This window comes from Embiotoca jacksoni, unplaced genomic scaffold, assembly GCF_022577435.1.
Source record: "Embiotoca jacksoni isolate LCO1_2020_lvr unplaced genomic scaffold, fEmbJac1.0.p SCAF_35, whole genome shotgun sequence".
In the NCBI taxonomy this organism is placed as follows: Eukaryota; Metazoa; Chordata; class Actinopteri; family Embiotocidae; genus Embiotoca; species Embiotoca jacksoni.
Window position 1 is genome coordinate 3764712 of NW_027185387.1, and position 15977 is coordinate 3780688.

The 15977-nt window shown below is 40.8% G+C and overlaps 1 protein-coding gene across 1 annotated transcript in view; it reads right to left on the reverse strand.

The window, feature by feature from the left end:
* The window catches only part of trip4 (thyroid hormone receptor interactor 4), a 66774-nt gene that overhangs the window by 36269 nt on the left and 14528 nt on the right, over positions 1-15977 (reverse strand). Inside the window, exon 12 of the mRNA XM_069165649.1 lies at positions 2380-2482. Within this exon, the coding sequence (XP_069021750.1) occupies positions 2380-2482 (103 nt within the window). The remainder of the gene's footprint in view (positions 1-2379; positions 2483-15977) is intronic.

The window sequence follows — 15977 nt, forward strand, 5'->3', positions numbered from 1 at the left end:
GCTCCCCGTGTGTTTGATTTGCAATATAAACAAATAGTGTCGTATTGTGAGTTGGGTAAAGAAGTTTGATGCATAATGAATAAACAAATGTGCACATTTACTCTTTTTTTTTGTTTGTTCAGTGTGACTTGCATGAAGGGAACCTGATATTCAAGCGGTTCTTCAATGACATATTGTGTTACACCCACTGTATGTACAGAAATACTGTCTTGTGTTTGTGTCCGTTTTTGGGGGAGATCAATGACCTTAAATATGAATTAGTTATATTTATGTACCTATTTCCATTCTGTTTATATTTACATTTTACAGAGCGTCCCAACGTTTTTAGAAACATGGTTGGAGGTACTTGGAGCATTTCAAGCAAAACTACTATTCGAAATTTGCTCGAAACTATTCTACTAAAATCTGCTGTTATCAGGTTTCAGTTGTTAAGAATTGTGGTGATGGTTGTGTGTGTGTGTGTGTGTGTGTGTGTGTGTGTGTGTGTGTGTGTGTGTGTGTGTGTGTGTGTGTTTGGCTGAGGATGCTTGTATCCAGTTACACATGAGAGAGCCAGAGCTGGAACAAAGCTGGAAGGCAGTTGGATGTAAGGAAGACAGAATTACAGCAGCGTTAAATCTCTCGGCAGGTAAAGACATGCGAACTGCCACCGATTCAGAAGAAAAGTAATCCACTGCGGGCAAGAATTCTTTATGGATAGCACAAATTTAATGTCATGACAACACAACCGCAGAGTAAAGGCGTACTTAAATGTGCTCCTCTTTTGTATGAGACAGTCTTAGGTCGTTTTTTTTTTTCAGATCTGAAACGTTCATTGTTTGGATGACATCACCAATTTGTCCCACTGAGAAAATTTCAGGTTATCACAACTGAAGTGGAAATGAACCAAGAAGTAATTGTGGAACGGGAAGTAACACATTCTCGAGTCGAATATCGTAAATAGCACGCGGAATCGGGCGATTACAAGAAATTGGGGGAAGGTGGCGACCCCAAGAGCAGCCGGTGGCTGACAGTTGTTAAAGAAATCTTCCTAATGGAAAAACTGACACATATGTTGAGACTATAAGAAGCAAAACTGGAAGAAAAATGGGCAATTTTAACACATTTAAGGAATATGATACGGGATATTCTACATCAGCAAGACCATAAAATTGGCTACCTTGTTTTATATTTGTTATTTTCAGCGAGATACGTCAGACTCCTAATAAAGATTTAATTGGAAAATAAACAGGCGGCAGGTACCATAAAAATTAATATTAAGATCTATTAGTGGTTAATAATTTACGACGGGGCGACTTCAACAAAGCCATATTTATTTATCCACCAATAAAAACAAACTGCTGATTCATAAACCACCCGCTACTGTGAGTTTAAATAATGCAGGTACAGATTTCCCTCCAACAACCTGTGCCAACAACCTGTGCCAACAACGGCTAACCTGTGTCAGCATGTTTCATTTACGGTCAGCCTTTTTATTGAAGATCATCAATTCAAGATCACTTAAAAGTGAAAATGAAAACAAAAGTAAACACCAGCAGCCTAATTTTCCACTTCATCTTTCGTGGAGCAGGAAAGTACCACATGTTGACAACTTATAAAAGCCACTTGAACAGTATTTACGGACTTCTAAAACCTTGCATAGCAGTAATGATCTTTTTTCGAGACCTGCTGACATCCCACCTAACAAGAACTTCATTTAATCCTTCACTGTTGAGGTCTGAGCTCAACCTCTAAAACTGTTCATTATTTTCACAAAAAGGGAGAAAAGGCCATTATATCCAGTTTAGTGAAAAGAAAAAGGGCACAGCTCCTGCTCCATTTTACCTTGAGCCTCTCAAAAAAGCCTTCTCCATCGAGCTGAAAAGATGTGAAAGAGGCACAGCTGCATAAACAATCCTCTCAAGTCTTTAGAGGGTTTTGAAATATTAACAAAAGAGCTTGCAGGTACATCATTTTGCAGCAGCAGCTATTGCAGCAGAGGGAAAATGTGTTTGAGTCCTATTATAAATCACACAATACAGCAACAACATTGCACATCCAGGCCTGGCTTGTCCCCCAGGCAACCTGACAGCAAAATCCTGTCTTTACTGATGGCTCTCATAGAGAATGACTGTGTGTGTGTGTGTGTGTGTGTGTGTGTGTGTGTGTGTGTGTGTGTGTGTGTGTGTGTGTGTGTAATTTTGTTTTATTAATGAAAAAATAGTAATCAGGAAGTGTGCCTGGCATTATCACTTTTTCACATTGCCATTTAGGCATGTGTGAGAGCATACAAACGCAGGGGGAGAAAAGCTGATATAAAAAAAAAATAAGAGAGCCTTAGTTGGCTCAGGCTAATTTCATCCACTCCACTTCCCCTGACATGAAAGAAGTAGGACTTACAGATCTTGTGCTTCCCTTTCATGGGGAATTTCACCAGTAGCTCCTGGGGGTTGGTGCAGATGAAGACGAATGGAGAGGCGGACTCCTCACAGGTATCAGGAAACTGCAGGGTTGGGGGAGGGTGGGGATGATGAAAAGAACAGTTTAGTAACATCTTACACAAAAAATAGCATGTCCATCTTGTGCACAGAAAAATATGTTGAAGCTGATGATGGTATCCTGGGTATGATTCATTCAGCGAGTGTCTGTTTGCACGCCTACATCATGCTGGATGTCCTCACCATGCCTGATGTAATACTCCATGCCTGACAGCAACTGATAGTTATGAGTCTCACTGGGTCTTATGCACTATAATTGCACTGCTAATGATGCAGAGGCTAATGAGAGCAGCTGCACCGCTTGTGAGCATTGAAGAAGACACAAAATGGATAAGAACCAGCTTCAAAATCCAAAACCCTTCTCAGATGTTGAACAAACAATAGTGAATCCCAATAATAAAATTGGTAAATGTAGAATATCCATGTGCTCATCTATTAATTACCCATTAGGCAATAGTTGTTATATATATATATGTGTTATATATATATATATATATATATATAGGCAATAGTTGTTATATATATATATGTATATATACATATATATATATATATATATATAACAACTATTGCCTAATGGAGAGCGTATATATATATATATATATATACACATCACATTTAACCACACTAATAACATATTAATGCACACCATATAACATGCCATACCACATTCCTATGAAGGCGGGGGTGTTTTGCAGCCCATAATTGACAGCAGCCCACAGCAGAGGCCCCGAGACAAGAGAAAAGCTCCCGCTCTCCGTGTTATTGATTGGACTCTCAGGTGAGAGTAGGGAATTGACTGACACAGTGACAAAGGAGTCATCTTTCCCATCACTGGCAGCCAACGGCTCTCAGCTCATCCAATTTCCTCCAGCGCTATCAGATAGTGCCCATGATTGCATCTAGCCGGCCAGGAAGCGGCTCGTTTCATGACAGCATGCTTTTTCCTCACCACCACCTCCCCCCTCCCCTCTCTCTCTTATTCACAGCCTCTTGATCTCCCTCAAAGGAGCACTGAAGGTTGTGACAGATTTGGGGCTTTTAAAGGAAATCAACAGAATCTGCAACCCCTCCTGTACGGTCCCCGACAAACCGCGGGCAGATGATAGAGATGGTTATTTCAGATTGAAGTCCATGTCGACTGGAGTCTAATACACTGGCAAGTGATGAAATATGTAAACACTCAGAGTTGTTACACATTGCTGGGGATCCCTAGAAGAGTTCCTTGATTACGCCTTCCTGTGGCAAATGACCTTGTGATTCCAATTACATTAGGTTGAGCAGAAAATTCCCCTTGAACAAGATTATCTGTGATTTAGTAGTTGGATTCAAGAGCGTGAAGGTTGTTGGTAAAAAAAAAAGATGTTGTTTTAAGGGATAAGGTAGATGATATGCTATATTCCCATGAAAAGCTCAGAACCAGCAATGAGTTTACGAGGATTGATCAAACAGTTCTGAAACCGTTACTGTTGCACACGAACGCAGCACAGTAACGTGTACGGAGCAGGGGGAAGCAAACATGTCCATGATTAAGTATTCCAAGTTATGTCATCTGATCAACACCCGTTTCTGTAACCATTGCTAAGTGAGCATTTATAATTTCTCCATTGATCTGAAATGTGAGCAGAGAGCGCATCAAATTTTGTGTCAAACTTGGAAAATTGGCAACAGAGATCCTTGAAAATGTTCGGAAAATCTACAAGAATGAAGCAACGAGCAGGGCGAAGTGTTTGAGTGGCATTTATGTTTCAAGAGGGGCTGAACGTCAGCGTCTAAAACCACAGAAGGCGCATCAGGTCAGTAGCTAACCCAGTTGGATTTTCTTCGACAATCACGGCGTTGTGCACCGTGACTTCCTCCCTCAGGTTCAGACTGTAAATCCTGACTTGTAATGTGACATTCTGAGACGTTTGACGGAAAATATTCAGTTCGAAGCACCTGAACTATGTTGCGGTGGCACTTGGTCGCGTGTTTGACCAGAACTGGCAGGAAAGTCAGACGGAAGTCTGAACGTACGTCGTCGTGCGCAGTGGGGATACACACAAACAGTTGTGTCACAAATTAAAAGAGAAGTTCAAATCCAGCAAACATTTAACTTATTCTATCACCCCTTTATGTTTACAGTCACAATGGCAATCTCACTAGCTCCGACCTTGTAACACTTCCATATCAGTCCGAACTTAATTCTGCTATATTAACATAAAGGCCACAGCAGCACAAGGTTAAACATGCAGAAAGAGAGAGCGAGAATGTGCGTGTTGTCCTGCCTTCCAAGGTCACTGTAATAAATGTAATATTTAAATTATTATGTCTTACGGACAAAAGAGTTCAACAAACTATCAAACACTGTGAAGAGCTGTTTTTTTGTGTTTTTTTTTTTTTGCTGAGGAGCTCAAATATCCTCATATATGAGATCAGTTTAAAAAAAAAAAAAAAAATCCTTTTCCGGTGCCATTGAAGAGGTTAAAAAAAACATCCAAGTAAACAGCATACACTCTCCTTATATTAAGATTTCATTAATGTTTTAAAATGTTTAAAAATGCAACAAAATTCTTTATGCAGCATGACAGCAACTCGAGAATTAAAGGCAAGTCTTATGCTGCGTTGGGATTGTCTACTTGTCTACTACATGGAAAAGTGAACGATCGGCGCACAGCACCGATTTAATGTCCTGTTTTTTTAGTTCTTGTGCATACCAGCAAAAAGAGAGCGGTAATAAGCATCCATCGTTCCCGCAGTGGTTGTTATGACTTGAAAATAAGTTCTAAATACCATCAATGATGTAGCATGCTACTCTTTGCATAAATGTGCGGTCGTGTCTGAGTGAAGCCCGAAAGGAACATTAATGTTAAAGATGCCCCAAGTCTGACAAAAAGTCATCACTTTAACAGCTTGAAGAACAAAGTTACATATTTCATGTGTGAAAGGGGTTTATTTTTGCGCACAAGTGGTGTGCCTGCAGCATAAAAAAAAAGTAGAAAAAAGAAAAGATCAAAAAAATTATGCTGAACTTCAATCACCATGAGAATATTCCTATGATCTACAAATAATTACATGGGAAGAGCAGGGAAAAGAAAAATGTTTTATAAGTAAGAAGCGAGACTGAAGTCGAGATTTTAAGAAAAGAAAAAGGGAATAAGAGATGATTCAATAGGAAGAAATCCACATGAGGCCCTTCCTAAAAAAGATGAGCCTTATTTGAGATCATCACACACACACACAAAAAAAAAAAAATCTCTCATTACACAAGATGGCTGTATTGTCAGTGGTACTCAAGGAAACAAAATGGTGGTGGTCTCGCTGAATTCAGATGAAACGAGCGTAGCTGCAGCCAGAGCTCAAGTGTGCTCATGTGAGACCCTGCCAGTTGCCTGTTCTTTCATCCTCCATTAGCTAATTAGCATTTAAAGCTGTTGAATGTGCTGCTTTGCCTCACTACTCCCCCCCCCCCCCACCACCTAATTGTTTCCATTCCACGTTAATCAAAAGGGCACGAAACGTTGTGGTTGTGTGACAAGGAGGTTCCCTAAATCCCTCCATATTCATCAGGAAGGATCTAATGCAGCCGGAGTGGACCTGCTTCCAGATGCAATTAAAGCCCAGCTTGTTATGAAACACAGGTATCGAGTTAAGAAAAGCGTGAAGTGAATTTACATGAAAACACGAAGGGTGACAACAACCCGTCACGTGACTCCAGCATTGGCACACTCGTCGTTTGTGTGCCAGTTTGTTAGCATGGTAGGTCAGGCTTGCAGCCCAAAGGCATTCTGTGGGGGGAGGGGGTGGGTGGGGGTGGGTGGGGGTCTGATGTGGTCGAGATCTGAGGGTGTATGTGTACAGTTCCTGTGACAGCTGCATTAAAACGCCTCGGCGTGAATTGTGAGTCACTGGTTGATTGTTTTCAATTTTCTCGCTGTTACAAGTCACAAAATGGCAAGACAAAAAGCTTCTACCCGCTCATAAACATCTCTGACTTTTGGCTCGGGTTCAACACAGTAATGCATGTCTACCGCCTGGCTGGCTTCCAAACTGCTTTCAGAAAATAGACACAAACACACCTTAACCTTGCCAGCATGCCAACTGATAATAAATCCAGTCTTCAGTCAGGTGTTTTAACAAAAGCCCATTTTCACATTTGTTTTAGCTGTGGATCAGCTTGAGGGTGCACAATTCAGCCACCTAGTTAGAGCACTTAAAGGAGTAGTTTTTTTGGGGAAATATGCTTAACAGTTGTTGTTGTTGTTTTTTTAACAGGAGTTTGACATCAGTCGCATGTTTCTGATTTGCGGTCACTGGCCCCACCGACCTACCCAAATGTTTATCGTTAGCCGCCTCTCTACGCTGTTCTTTTCTCTCTCTGCTCTCCCCAGCAGGTCGAGACAGACGGCTGCTCACCTCCGAGTCTGGTTCTGTTGAAGGTTTCTTTTTGTAAAAAGGAACTTTCTCCTTCCGGCTGTCGCTCGTGTAGTAATAGCTGAATTGTTTGGTTCCTCTCTGTAATGTTGTAAGGACTTCGCTATGTTAAGTCCCCCTGAGAAGACTTGGTTGTGATTTTGCACCGTGTGAATACAATTGAATTAAATTGAATCTGTATGGTAAATTTGAAGCAACTGATAGCAGCGAGTTAGCTTAGCATAGCATAAAGAATGGAAAAGGGGAGAAACAGCTGGCCTTTATAGCTCTTAAGGGAAATTTCTGTTTTGTTTTTTTCACATTGCCAAAAGGTTTCTGTTTGGTATAAATTATCCACACACCCCCCCCTACCCGGACCCTCAGTTATGATGGACATGCGTGAAACACATCTATGTAGCACACCCACATGTAACCTTGATTGTAAGATGTAATGAATGGTGAAAGCATCAGCTGTCTGCACGCCGAGTCCGAAGCAGTAATGTACACAGATGAAGAAACCATGATTTGGCCTTAAAGCTAACATGTTATATATCTTCTTTTTTTTTTTTTTTTTTACTCTTACAAAAAAACAAAAAACTAGAAACAACATGTTGCGTTTGTTAAGAAATATATGTACGGGGCTATTTTTTTTTTTAGCCAGTTAGCCAGTTTCCTGGAGTCTCGTCACCCTTTCCTTTGGACAAAGCCAGGCTAACGGGCGGCTATTGGTTGCTTTGAATTTACTAGAACAGTTGTGAGCTCTGCATCTGTGAGCGAGAAGTCTTGTATTTTGTATATGTTGTGGGAGCTTAAACTGTAATTCAGCAGTTAGTTTTCTACATTCAGAAACATTCTATGTTTAATCAGTCCCGCCAGAGAATGAACAGTATGTGCCCAAACAACTTAACCTGAAGCATCTTGTTATTTACTGCAACAGTTTGAAAAAGCATGCTGAAGAGGGATGTGTGGGAGTTAAGCAGGCAACGTGCTGCAAATATGGATTCAAAACATTTAACAAGAGCCCAGCTGAATGAAGGCCGACACAAAAAACTCAACAGCAGAAAATGAAGAGGTGAAAGATTCATGCTGCATCACAGCACTCTTTGGAGACCGCCAATTTAATAAACTGCCCACTATTTAATTTGCTGGCAGCAAGCCAGAGGGGATTCAACAATAACCAACTGTAATAACATGAAATTCACAAGTTCATTGGAAAAAGAAAAATAGGGACGGCGGGGCACGCGCTGCTGGTCGGAAGCCTTTAGCTTTGAGGGATAACAGTAGCTGAGGGGACACCGTGACCCGACTGCTCTTAGCACACATCCGTATAATAATCTACACTTCATAGTTCATCAGCTCCCCTTCCTCAACACATCATCTGCCATCTATACACTGTGCTGTTCCGTCTTGGTACAGTCCAAATAGCACGAGTTACGATCAGCGTTTGATGAAAACAACATCTATCTTAATAAAACCAACTAAAATAGAGCCAGGATTTGACAGCAGGAACACAAACCTTTGAGTCCAAGCTTGTCAAGTAACAGCTCAACAAGCCAACACTGTTCCCTCTCCTCTCTCTACAATGTCTCTCTCTCTCTCTGGCTCTTTTCAGCTGCTGTCGGCAATTAAGGGCAGCAGAGACAAGTAATCTCCTTCTGGGCGACAGGGCCAGACCAGAACAGGCATGTGGAGTGGGCTGTGCAGTTAGAAGTGGGGGGGTTGGGGGAACTGCGAGGCTGGCCCCTGCCTCAGCCCTAGCCAGGCCCTGCTTGGCTGCACTCAATCTCAGCCCAATAAAAAGCCCTTCATTGGCAGGGTGCAACTGAGCCAGACGGGCTGGGAGCATGTGGCTTTTAAAAATGAGGAGGGTGGAATAAGGGGGAGGGAGGAACAGGGATGGAGGGAGAGGGATGAGGTGGGGGGGAGGCGGGAGGGGGGGGGGTGTGGGGAGGGGGAGCCGGAGAGTAAAAATGAGGAATACAATTCGGCAAGAAAAGACAGATAATAAGAGTCTAAGGTGAGCGAGAAACACAGAGGCGGAGATTTTGATAGATAGGGAACTACACAAAACCAACTGTGTCTCCCCTGAAAGGACTCTTTTGAAATACTGCTTAGGCAGTTCAGTCAAGGCTGGTTTCACCCTGGGAATGGAGAAACAGATGGGTTGTCTCTGGGCTATGGGCTACATGTGGGAGGTGAAAGGGTGTTGTTGGGAACTGTATGCAACAGCGAACAGTTCGCCAATCGTTCTTTAATCCATCGTGTTTCCCCAAACAACACAAGCCTGTTTCTGGCATTCATTAACCCTCCAACAAATGCAGCTGCCCTCAGGAAACTTGTACTGTAACTGCTTTTCAGCCTTTCTGCACGCACTAAGTGTGCTATTTGTTTTTCCGTCAATGCACAGCACAGGAACAGAGTGCACACGAACAGCTCAGACATGCAAAAGACAATCTGCTGCGCGTACATGATTTAGCATGTATTTATCATTTTAAACAGTCTGGATTAGAAACACTAGCTCCAAAACATATGTAAAAACTGGAGAATGAAGTAAATGAATTAATAGTGTAAATGGAGGGTTTCATGTAAAATCTCAAGCCACTGTATCCACAACATGTTAATACTGATAATTGGCAATGAATGCTTGGTCAGATTACTGTTGTTTACTTTACAGACTTGAGTCATTTGTGGGTTTTTATTCAAATGTATTTTCTGGCTGTCTAAAGAAAAATGTGTCTGAACAGAAACCGCCACTTTGTTAAAAAGGTCAAGTTCAACCAAATTCAAACTGACGTGCAATTTGTTTAAATCAATTCAAAAGCAATCCATATAGTGTAATGGCCCATCCATCTGTGGTTATTCAGAGTGTCTTATCCTTCACTATAGACTTTACATTTTCCACTGTGGTTGTCAATCAACTGCACTCCAGACTGTGGTGGTGCTACTGTTTTTTTTTTTACAATGTGGCTCCAGATCTGTCGTTACCGTTAAACCCTCCCTTGAAGCATAACCAACGAGCCGCACATCATTGCCTATAAATCTCGCGATCTTATCAGCGATGGCTTTTTTTTTTTTTTTTTACAAGCTCCTGGAAAGGGTCCTGAGGATAAGTGTGGTGAAAAATAGGCAGCCTGACGAGTTTGTACAGTTGATGTCGCTCCACTCATTTCTTCACTGCGTTATCTGGGTGGAAAGCCAGCAAGCGAGTCCACAGATTTGTTGTCATTAGCTGCTTTTTCTAAAGTTGGCAAACATTCTCATCTTTGTTGGTAACTTTGTCATCTACAGTGTGAAACCCCAAAATACTTTAGAAAACAGAAGCATCTGAGAAACTGTGTGTGGATTATCCAATAAACCCACCTCCATTTCTGTCTATTAGCTTAGTTAAATCATAAATCGAATTCATAGAACGCTTTAGGAGTGCCTCTGCTGCTGTCTGCTGCCCTTTTTGACTTTAAATTGATGGTGTAATCTTATTCTATACCATCACAGATTATGGGATAGTCATGACTCACGACAGCTAGCACACAGCCAGCTCTTATCCACGTTATCTTCAGACTGAACCAATCGGCAGCGGATGAGGTCTGTATTTGAGACAGGCTGCCATTAAAGACTTAAAAGATTTGAATATCTATAAAAAATGACTCCCATATTTTAGCAGGAATCTTCCACGTTCTCTGATTTACTCCCATCTGCTGTTTGCTGTTAATGCAAACGCACTTCTCCATCTGTTTCACATTAAAAGCCTTCCAGCAGTTCAGGAGAAACAATCTTTTCACGTTACATTTACTGTGAAACATCTGCAGGAAGTGCTGAGTTTCATTAAGGGCAACTACAAATGAGGAAAGCGCAGCAAAGTGGTGTTGATCAGACTGAATGAAACAGTGAGTAAGAACAGCGTTGGTGTTGAAAAGGGAAAAAGAGCAACATCGGTTTTTGCATATTGCTTGAATGTCGTCGCGCCGATGACAGTCATGGTGAAAAAATGTAAACTTCTCAGTTACCATGACAACCATTACGACGGCGTCGTTTTGCATTTACCGACTTGTATTTATGCCCGTTTATTAAGTATTTATGCATTCAACGTAACAACACATCTGCGCAGGACTAAAAAGCCTTTAGATCTTTCTAGAATGTGACTTGCAAAGGTTTATCTGTTAAATATTTAGTGATACCATTATGCTCACTGTTGTTTTTCCATGTATGAGAGATGACCGCCCCCCCGAAGTCCAAAATAGACCAAGTGATTGCATCAACAGCTATTTAAATCCAGGTGGGCTGTTTGTCTGTGGGCGGAACTGCTCAGGTGGAAAGGAATATTTTGTTAACTGGTTTATTCATGGTAACGCAGAGACTCGATTGCGAAGGTATCAAGGGTTCATGTAAACAGCTTAACGCAAACGAGAATTACACCGTGTCTATAAATGCACCCTGTAGCCACTTCAGAAACCTAAAAGGACTTTTGTTGTCTTGTCAAACTTTTCTTGGAACTCTTCTACGAGGAATAGAAATGCAAGTGAGTCATTTTAAATCTAAATCAAAGCCGAATATTTAATATTAAACAATGATAAAAAATTAAAACTGCTCTATGTGCAAGCCTACAATGCCTGGAGTTAATAGTACACTGACTGAAACCAGTAAATCTGTTACATAAGCTTAACTAGAGCTGAAACAATTTGTCAATTAATCAAATATTCGACAGTTAGCAACCATTTTGCCAATTAATTAATTGCTTTTAAATGAAATGCCGCTTACGATCGCCAAAAGTTCCCAAGTTTTAGCTTCTCCATTGTGAGGGTTTGCTGCTTTTTTTTTTAGTCTAATGTGAGAGTTAATTACATATCGGCATGATTTACACTGTTAGTCGGACAATATACTACGAGACACTGAAAGAAACCACTTGGAGCTTTCAGGAAACTCAACATTTTCAGGCTTTTTATAGAGCAAATAGTTTGCTAATTAATTGATTTGAATAGCTGAATAATTATGAAAATACAGGAGTTATAGACACACCGTAGCTTTAATACTCATAAAGGGAGAAGTGCCCTTTTATTAACTGCACTCTAAAATAACCGAACTGCAGTTAATGTCAACAGACATGAAGTTACAACCTTTTTATAACAGGAAGAAAATGGTGCAAACACGTGTACCCTCAGCTGGTGCAGACAGGCTTTAGATCATACAGTAACATCCAGTAACCCAAAGCAATACTAACCTTTTCCATCTAAACAGGCAAGCCATAGCGACTCACTTTGTCGCTCTCAGTGGAGCCCGGGCTCAGAGTTGCATGGTGATGATTAAAAATTTAACACACTCCTTCACCTACAGAATCAACTGGTGTCAAGTTGGAGAGTGAACATTAATTATCCAGGAGTGTCCAACACTGGCTCCTGAATTTTTTACATTATTAATATCCTCAACACAACAAGAGACATGTCTCATTATTAGAAGCTCGGCAGCAGGGCCACATTTTCCAATTACTGCCACCGTGTCAGTCTGCTCGACTTCAAAAACACATTTCCTTGGCTTTGAAAATGCTCTCCGTTTCAGTTCTATACTAAAAGGTTGATTCAAACATTTTGTTTCTGTAACAAGTAAAATCTGAAGTCTCTACAGATGTAAGTTTGTCAAGTCCATTTTAAATAAACCATCACTGTTATGGGATGATTACATTAAACTGCCGACAGGATTCTGAGCAGGATTTACAACATTAACTATGATCCCTCTGTGTATTTGTCGTGTGGTGTTTGGTTCAAGAACCAAGTCAGCGATTGAGAATTAATTATTGCCTTTATGCAAATGACTTCAAGCTGTCACCAGCCCTTCATCCCGCTATTGAAATTCCCAATAAGACTGTGGAGCACGAACTCTTAAAATGTATTTTTTTTACCCATGTGCCTCATAAGCATAACAATTGAAGCCGGCAAAAACAATGTTGGTAAAGAGCAAGCCCCACATTAGCCTTCTTAGCGCTCACCAGTGTTGACAGGTGTAGTGAAGTCATGTGTTTTCGCAGGGAGATTCACACAGACTTCCTCACTTAGCCCAGTTCCACTTTCCCAGCCATGTTTATGACTTCACCTCCTGCGGTGGCCCTCGGGCAAGAAGGAAACAAGACTGCCTCACAACAGTCAAAGCTTTTTAGACTCAACAAGCTAGCTGCTGGAACTTTCCAAGGAAAAAAAAAAAGTCTCTCTCTTGTGCTCACAGTTAAGCTTCTGTTTGACGAGTGCAGGGCTCTTACAAAATTGAAAAAATAAACAGATTGCGGCAGAAAATAGTACTTTGAAAAACCAACAATTTCTATAAGACTGATATTGGGAGGAAATGCAAGGCAATGCAATTTAATAAAAAGCGGTTCAGAAGGAGCAAATGCCAAACATGAAAGAATATGTAGAAGTTATTATCAGACAACTGCAAAGCAAGCTCTTCCACTTTGTAGTTTCCTTTACAAAACACACACACACACACACACACACACACACACACACAGAGAGAGACAGACACACACACACACACACACACACACACACACACACACACACACACACACACACACACACACACACAGAGCAAGAACCCCTGGAGACAATTACTATGTCTGCCTTCAAACCTAGACTTCAAAGAAAAATTCCTGGGAATCTGAGGCATTAAAACTTCTTATTTTCCACCACAATCTCCTTTTATCGGTGCCACAAATCCAGCTCTCCTCTACACAGGTGCTGTCAGCAAAATGGCTTGAATTTTAAAGAAGGTAACAAAACCACTCCACAGTGGGCATTTGATTTCATAATGTGGAAATGGAGAAGGACGGGGGAGTTTATGAACATGTCTGTCTCTTAAGGTGAATATTTGCTTTGATACCAACGTCGGGGTGCAGCCCTCCCATCTGTGTTCACTCAGCCTCTGTGGGAAATAACTGTCTCTTTCCTCCTCCTCTAGAGGCTTGGCAATAAGCAAGGTCTGAGAAAAGAGCACAGAAGGAAGACTGTCCCTTGATTCTTATCAAAGGCAAGTTTTAGGTTTCTCTCAGCCCATGGGTTAGTACTACAGCTTACAATAGATAAGGTGATCCGCCTGATGTGTTCCCAGGCAGAGCACAAGTGAACTGTTGAATAAGGTGTTGAAAAAGAGCTCTTTACAAGCCCTTTAAAATCTATGCTTTTCTTTGAATATTCTTTGCAGCCCTGAATTATTTTTGGCTCTGAACTATGAAGAACTTCACAGTAACAAACTAAGGTATTTGTCCATTTCTCTGTTCTTCAGGTATTACCGCTGTGCCCGTCAAGCTTTACTTTCATGCATGGCATGTGTGCAGTTTACAATAACAATAATACAGTGGCAAATTTACCACTATAAGTAATTTCCCTAACAACGGGTTGATTTGTTTTTTGGTTCTTTAGCAAAAACAATACAAGGTGTTGTTACAATATACCAACTATATTCTACACATTATGCGTTTTATCAAGATAAACGATTGAATAAAAACCAACAAGAAATTCTAGAACGATGAATTCTTTTCTCGTGGATGATCAAACGCTCTGTTACAGCCCTAACTAGCTTCTTAAACGCACTATTTAAAAGGACACGTACATGAACCATTCGGAGGAGAGGTCAAAGGAGAGAATAACTCAATTGCTTTTGGGAAATTCCAATATTGGTACAAAGTCATCTGGTCTCAAAATGGCGAACGAAAAAGCTCTTAATTTAAATGGACAAAAGATGTGTTCTTTCATGCTTATAGAATGCTCTAGTTTTTAAACACACAGCACACGCATGTCGAGTCTTACTCCTGCAACACTAACCACCCGAAACCTGAGAGGAAAGACACTTATGTTGCAGGTAAATCAATACTCTACCTCACACATGGATCCATGCAAAAGCAACTCGTGTCGTATTTGCTCAGTGAACCATGGCAGAAAGGCGGGTGCACTATGTTCTGTACAAAACATCATGAAATAAAAGCTCGAGAACAAAATAGTTGAAGTTGGCAGCAACGGGAGTATGACTGCAAATTCCTTAATGACTCTAAATTCCCATTTTAATGGTGCCAATATTTTTAATGACTCAATAACATATGTTTTCAATGTAGAGACATGTTTGTAATTTAAGTTTATACATAGAAACATAAAAACCCATTAATGTAGAATTTAGACCAAAAGCATGCTGCATGCGGTAAAACCTTTCCAGCAAAGCTGATTTAGCATTCTTCATATGCATGTATGTTAGGTTTACTATAAGACACCAACAACGCCACATGCCTCAGTTATGTATTGTGACTGATAGTTAAAAGAACAATCACTGCTTGGGATTGAATTTGATTGTAACATTCAGGGAAACTGCAGGTATATTTTACACATTTGATAACAAGTAAGGTGCATTTTAGATAGTCCATTCTGAGTTAACGTCGTGTCCCTGTGGACATTCAGACTTTCAGTAGTTTCACCTTGCCACCAGCCAGCTCTAAAACTGAAAGCGTATCATATTTGACGTAAATTCTGTTTGATCACACGCAGGTACCTGGTGGTATGCAGGGCAGGCTGTTAACTCCCCGCCTACCACAGCACATACCACTGGAGCTTCATTGAAGATAATGATCACACTCTTCCCGTCAGTTAAACACACAGCAGCTCATATCAAGGCACAGCTCCCAGTGTTGTGGAATTAAGACCTTCACTGAGTGAGACTAATAAACCTCATGCAAACCGTCAAACACCCAGATGAACATAGTGTTTTACTGATTGACAAACTCGATCTCCGTGTAACCTCCATTTTCACAGACATCGAGCCAAAAGCACACATTTTCTGACAGCAGGTCAAACAATTGTATACAAGACACAAATAATTAAGTATTAGATAGAAGTACAAAATAAAAAATTAACAGGGAAAATGTTAAAGATGCTTCCTCAATCTGGAACTCTGTCCATAATTGTCGTCAATGTCCAAGTCAGAGCCAGTGAGCATTTTAAAAGGCACCGGCAATCCTGACAACAGCTTGCAACACCAGCTTGTGGACTCTTTAATGTCGATGTCCTTCTATTGATTAAACCCCTAAAAATCACATTTCTTTTCATCAAAATTACATATTCATGAAATAGTTTGTCCATG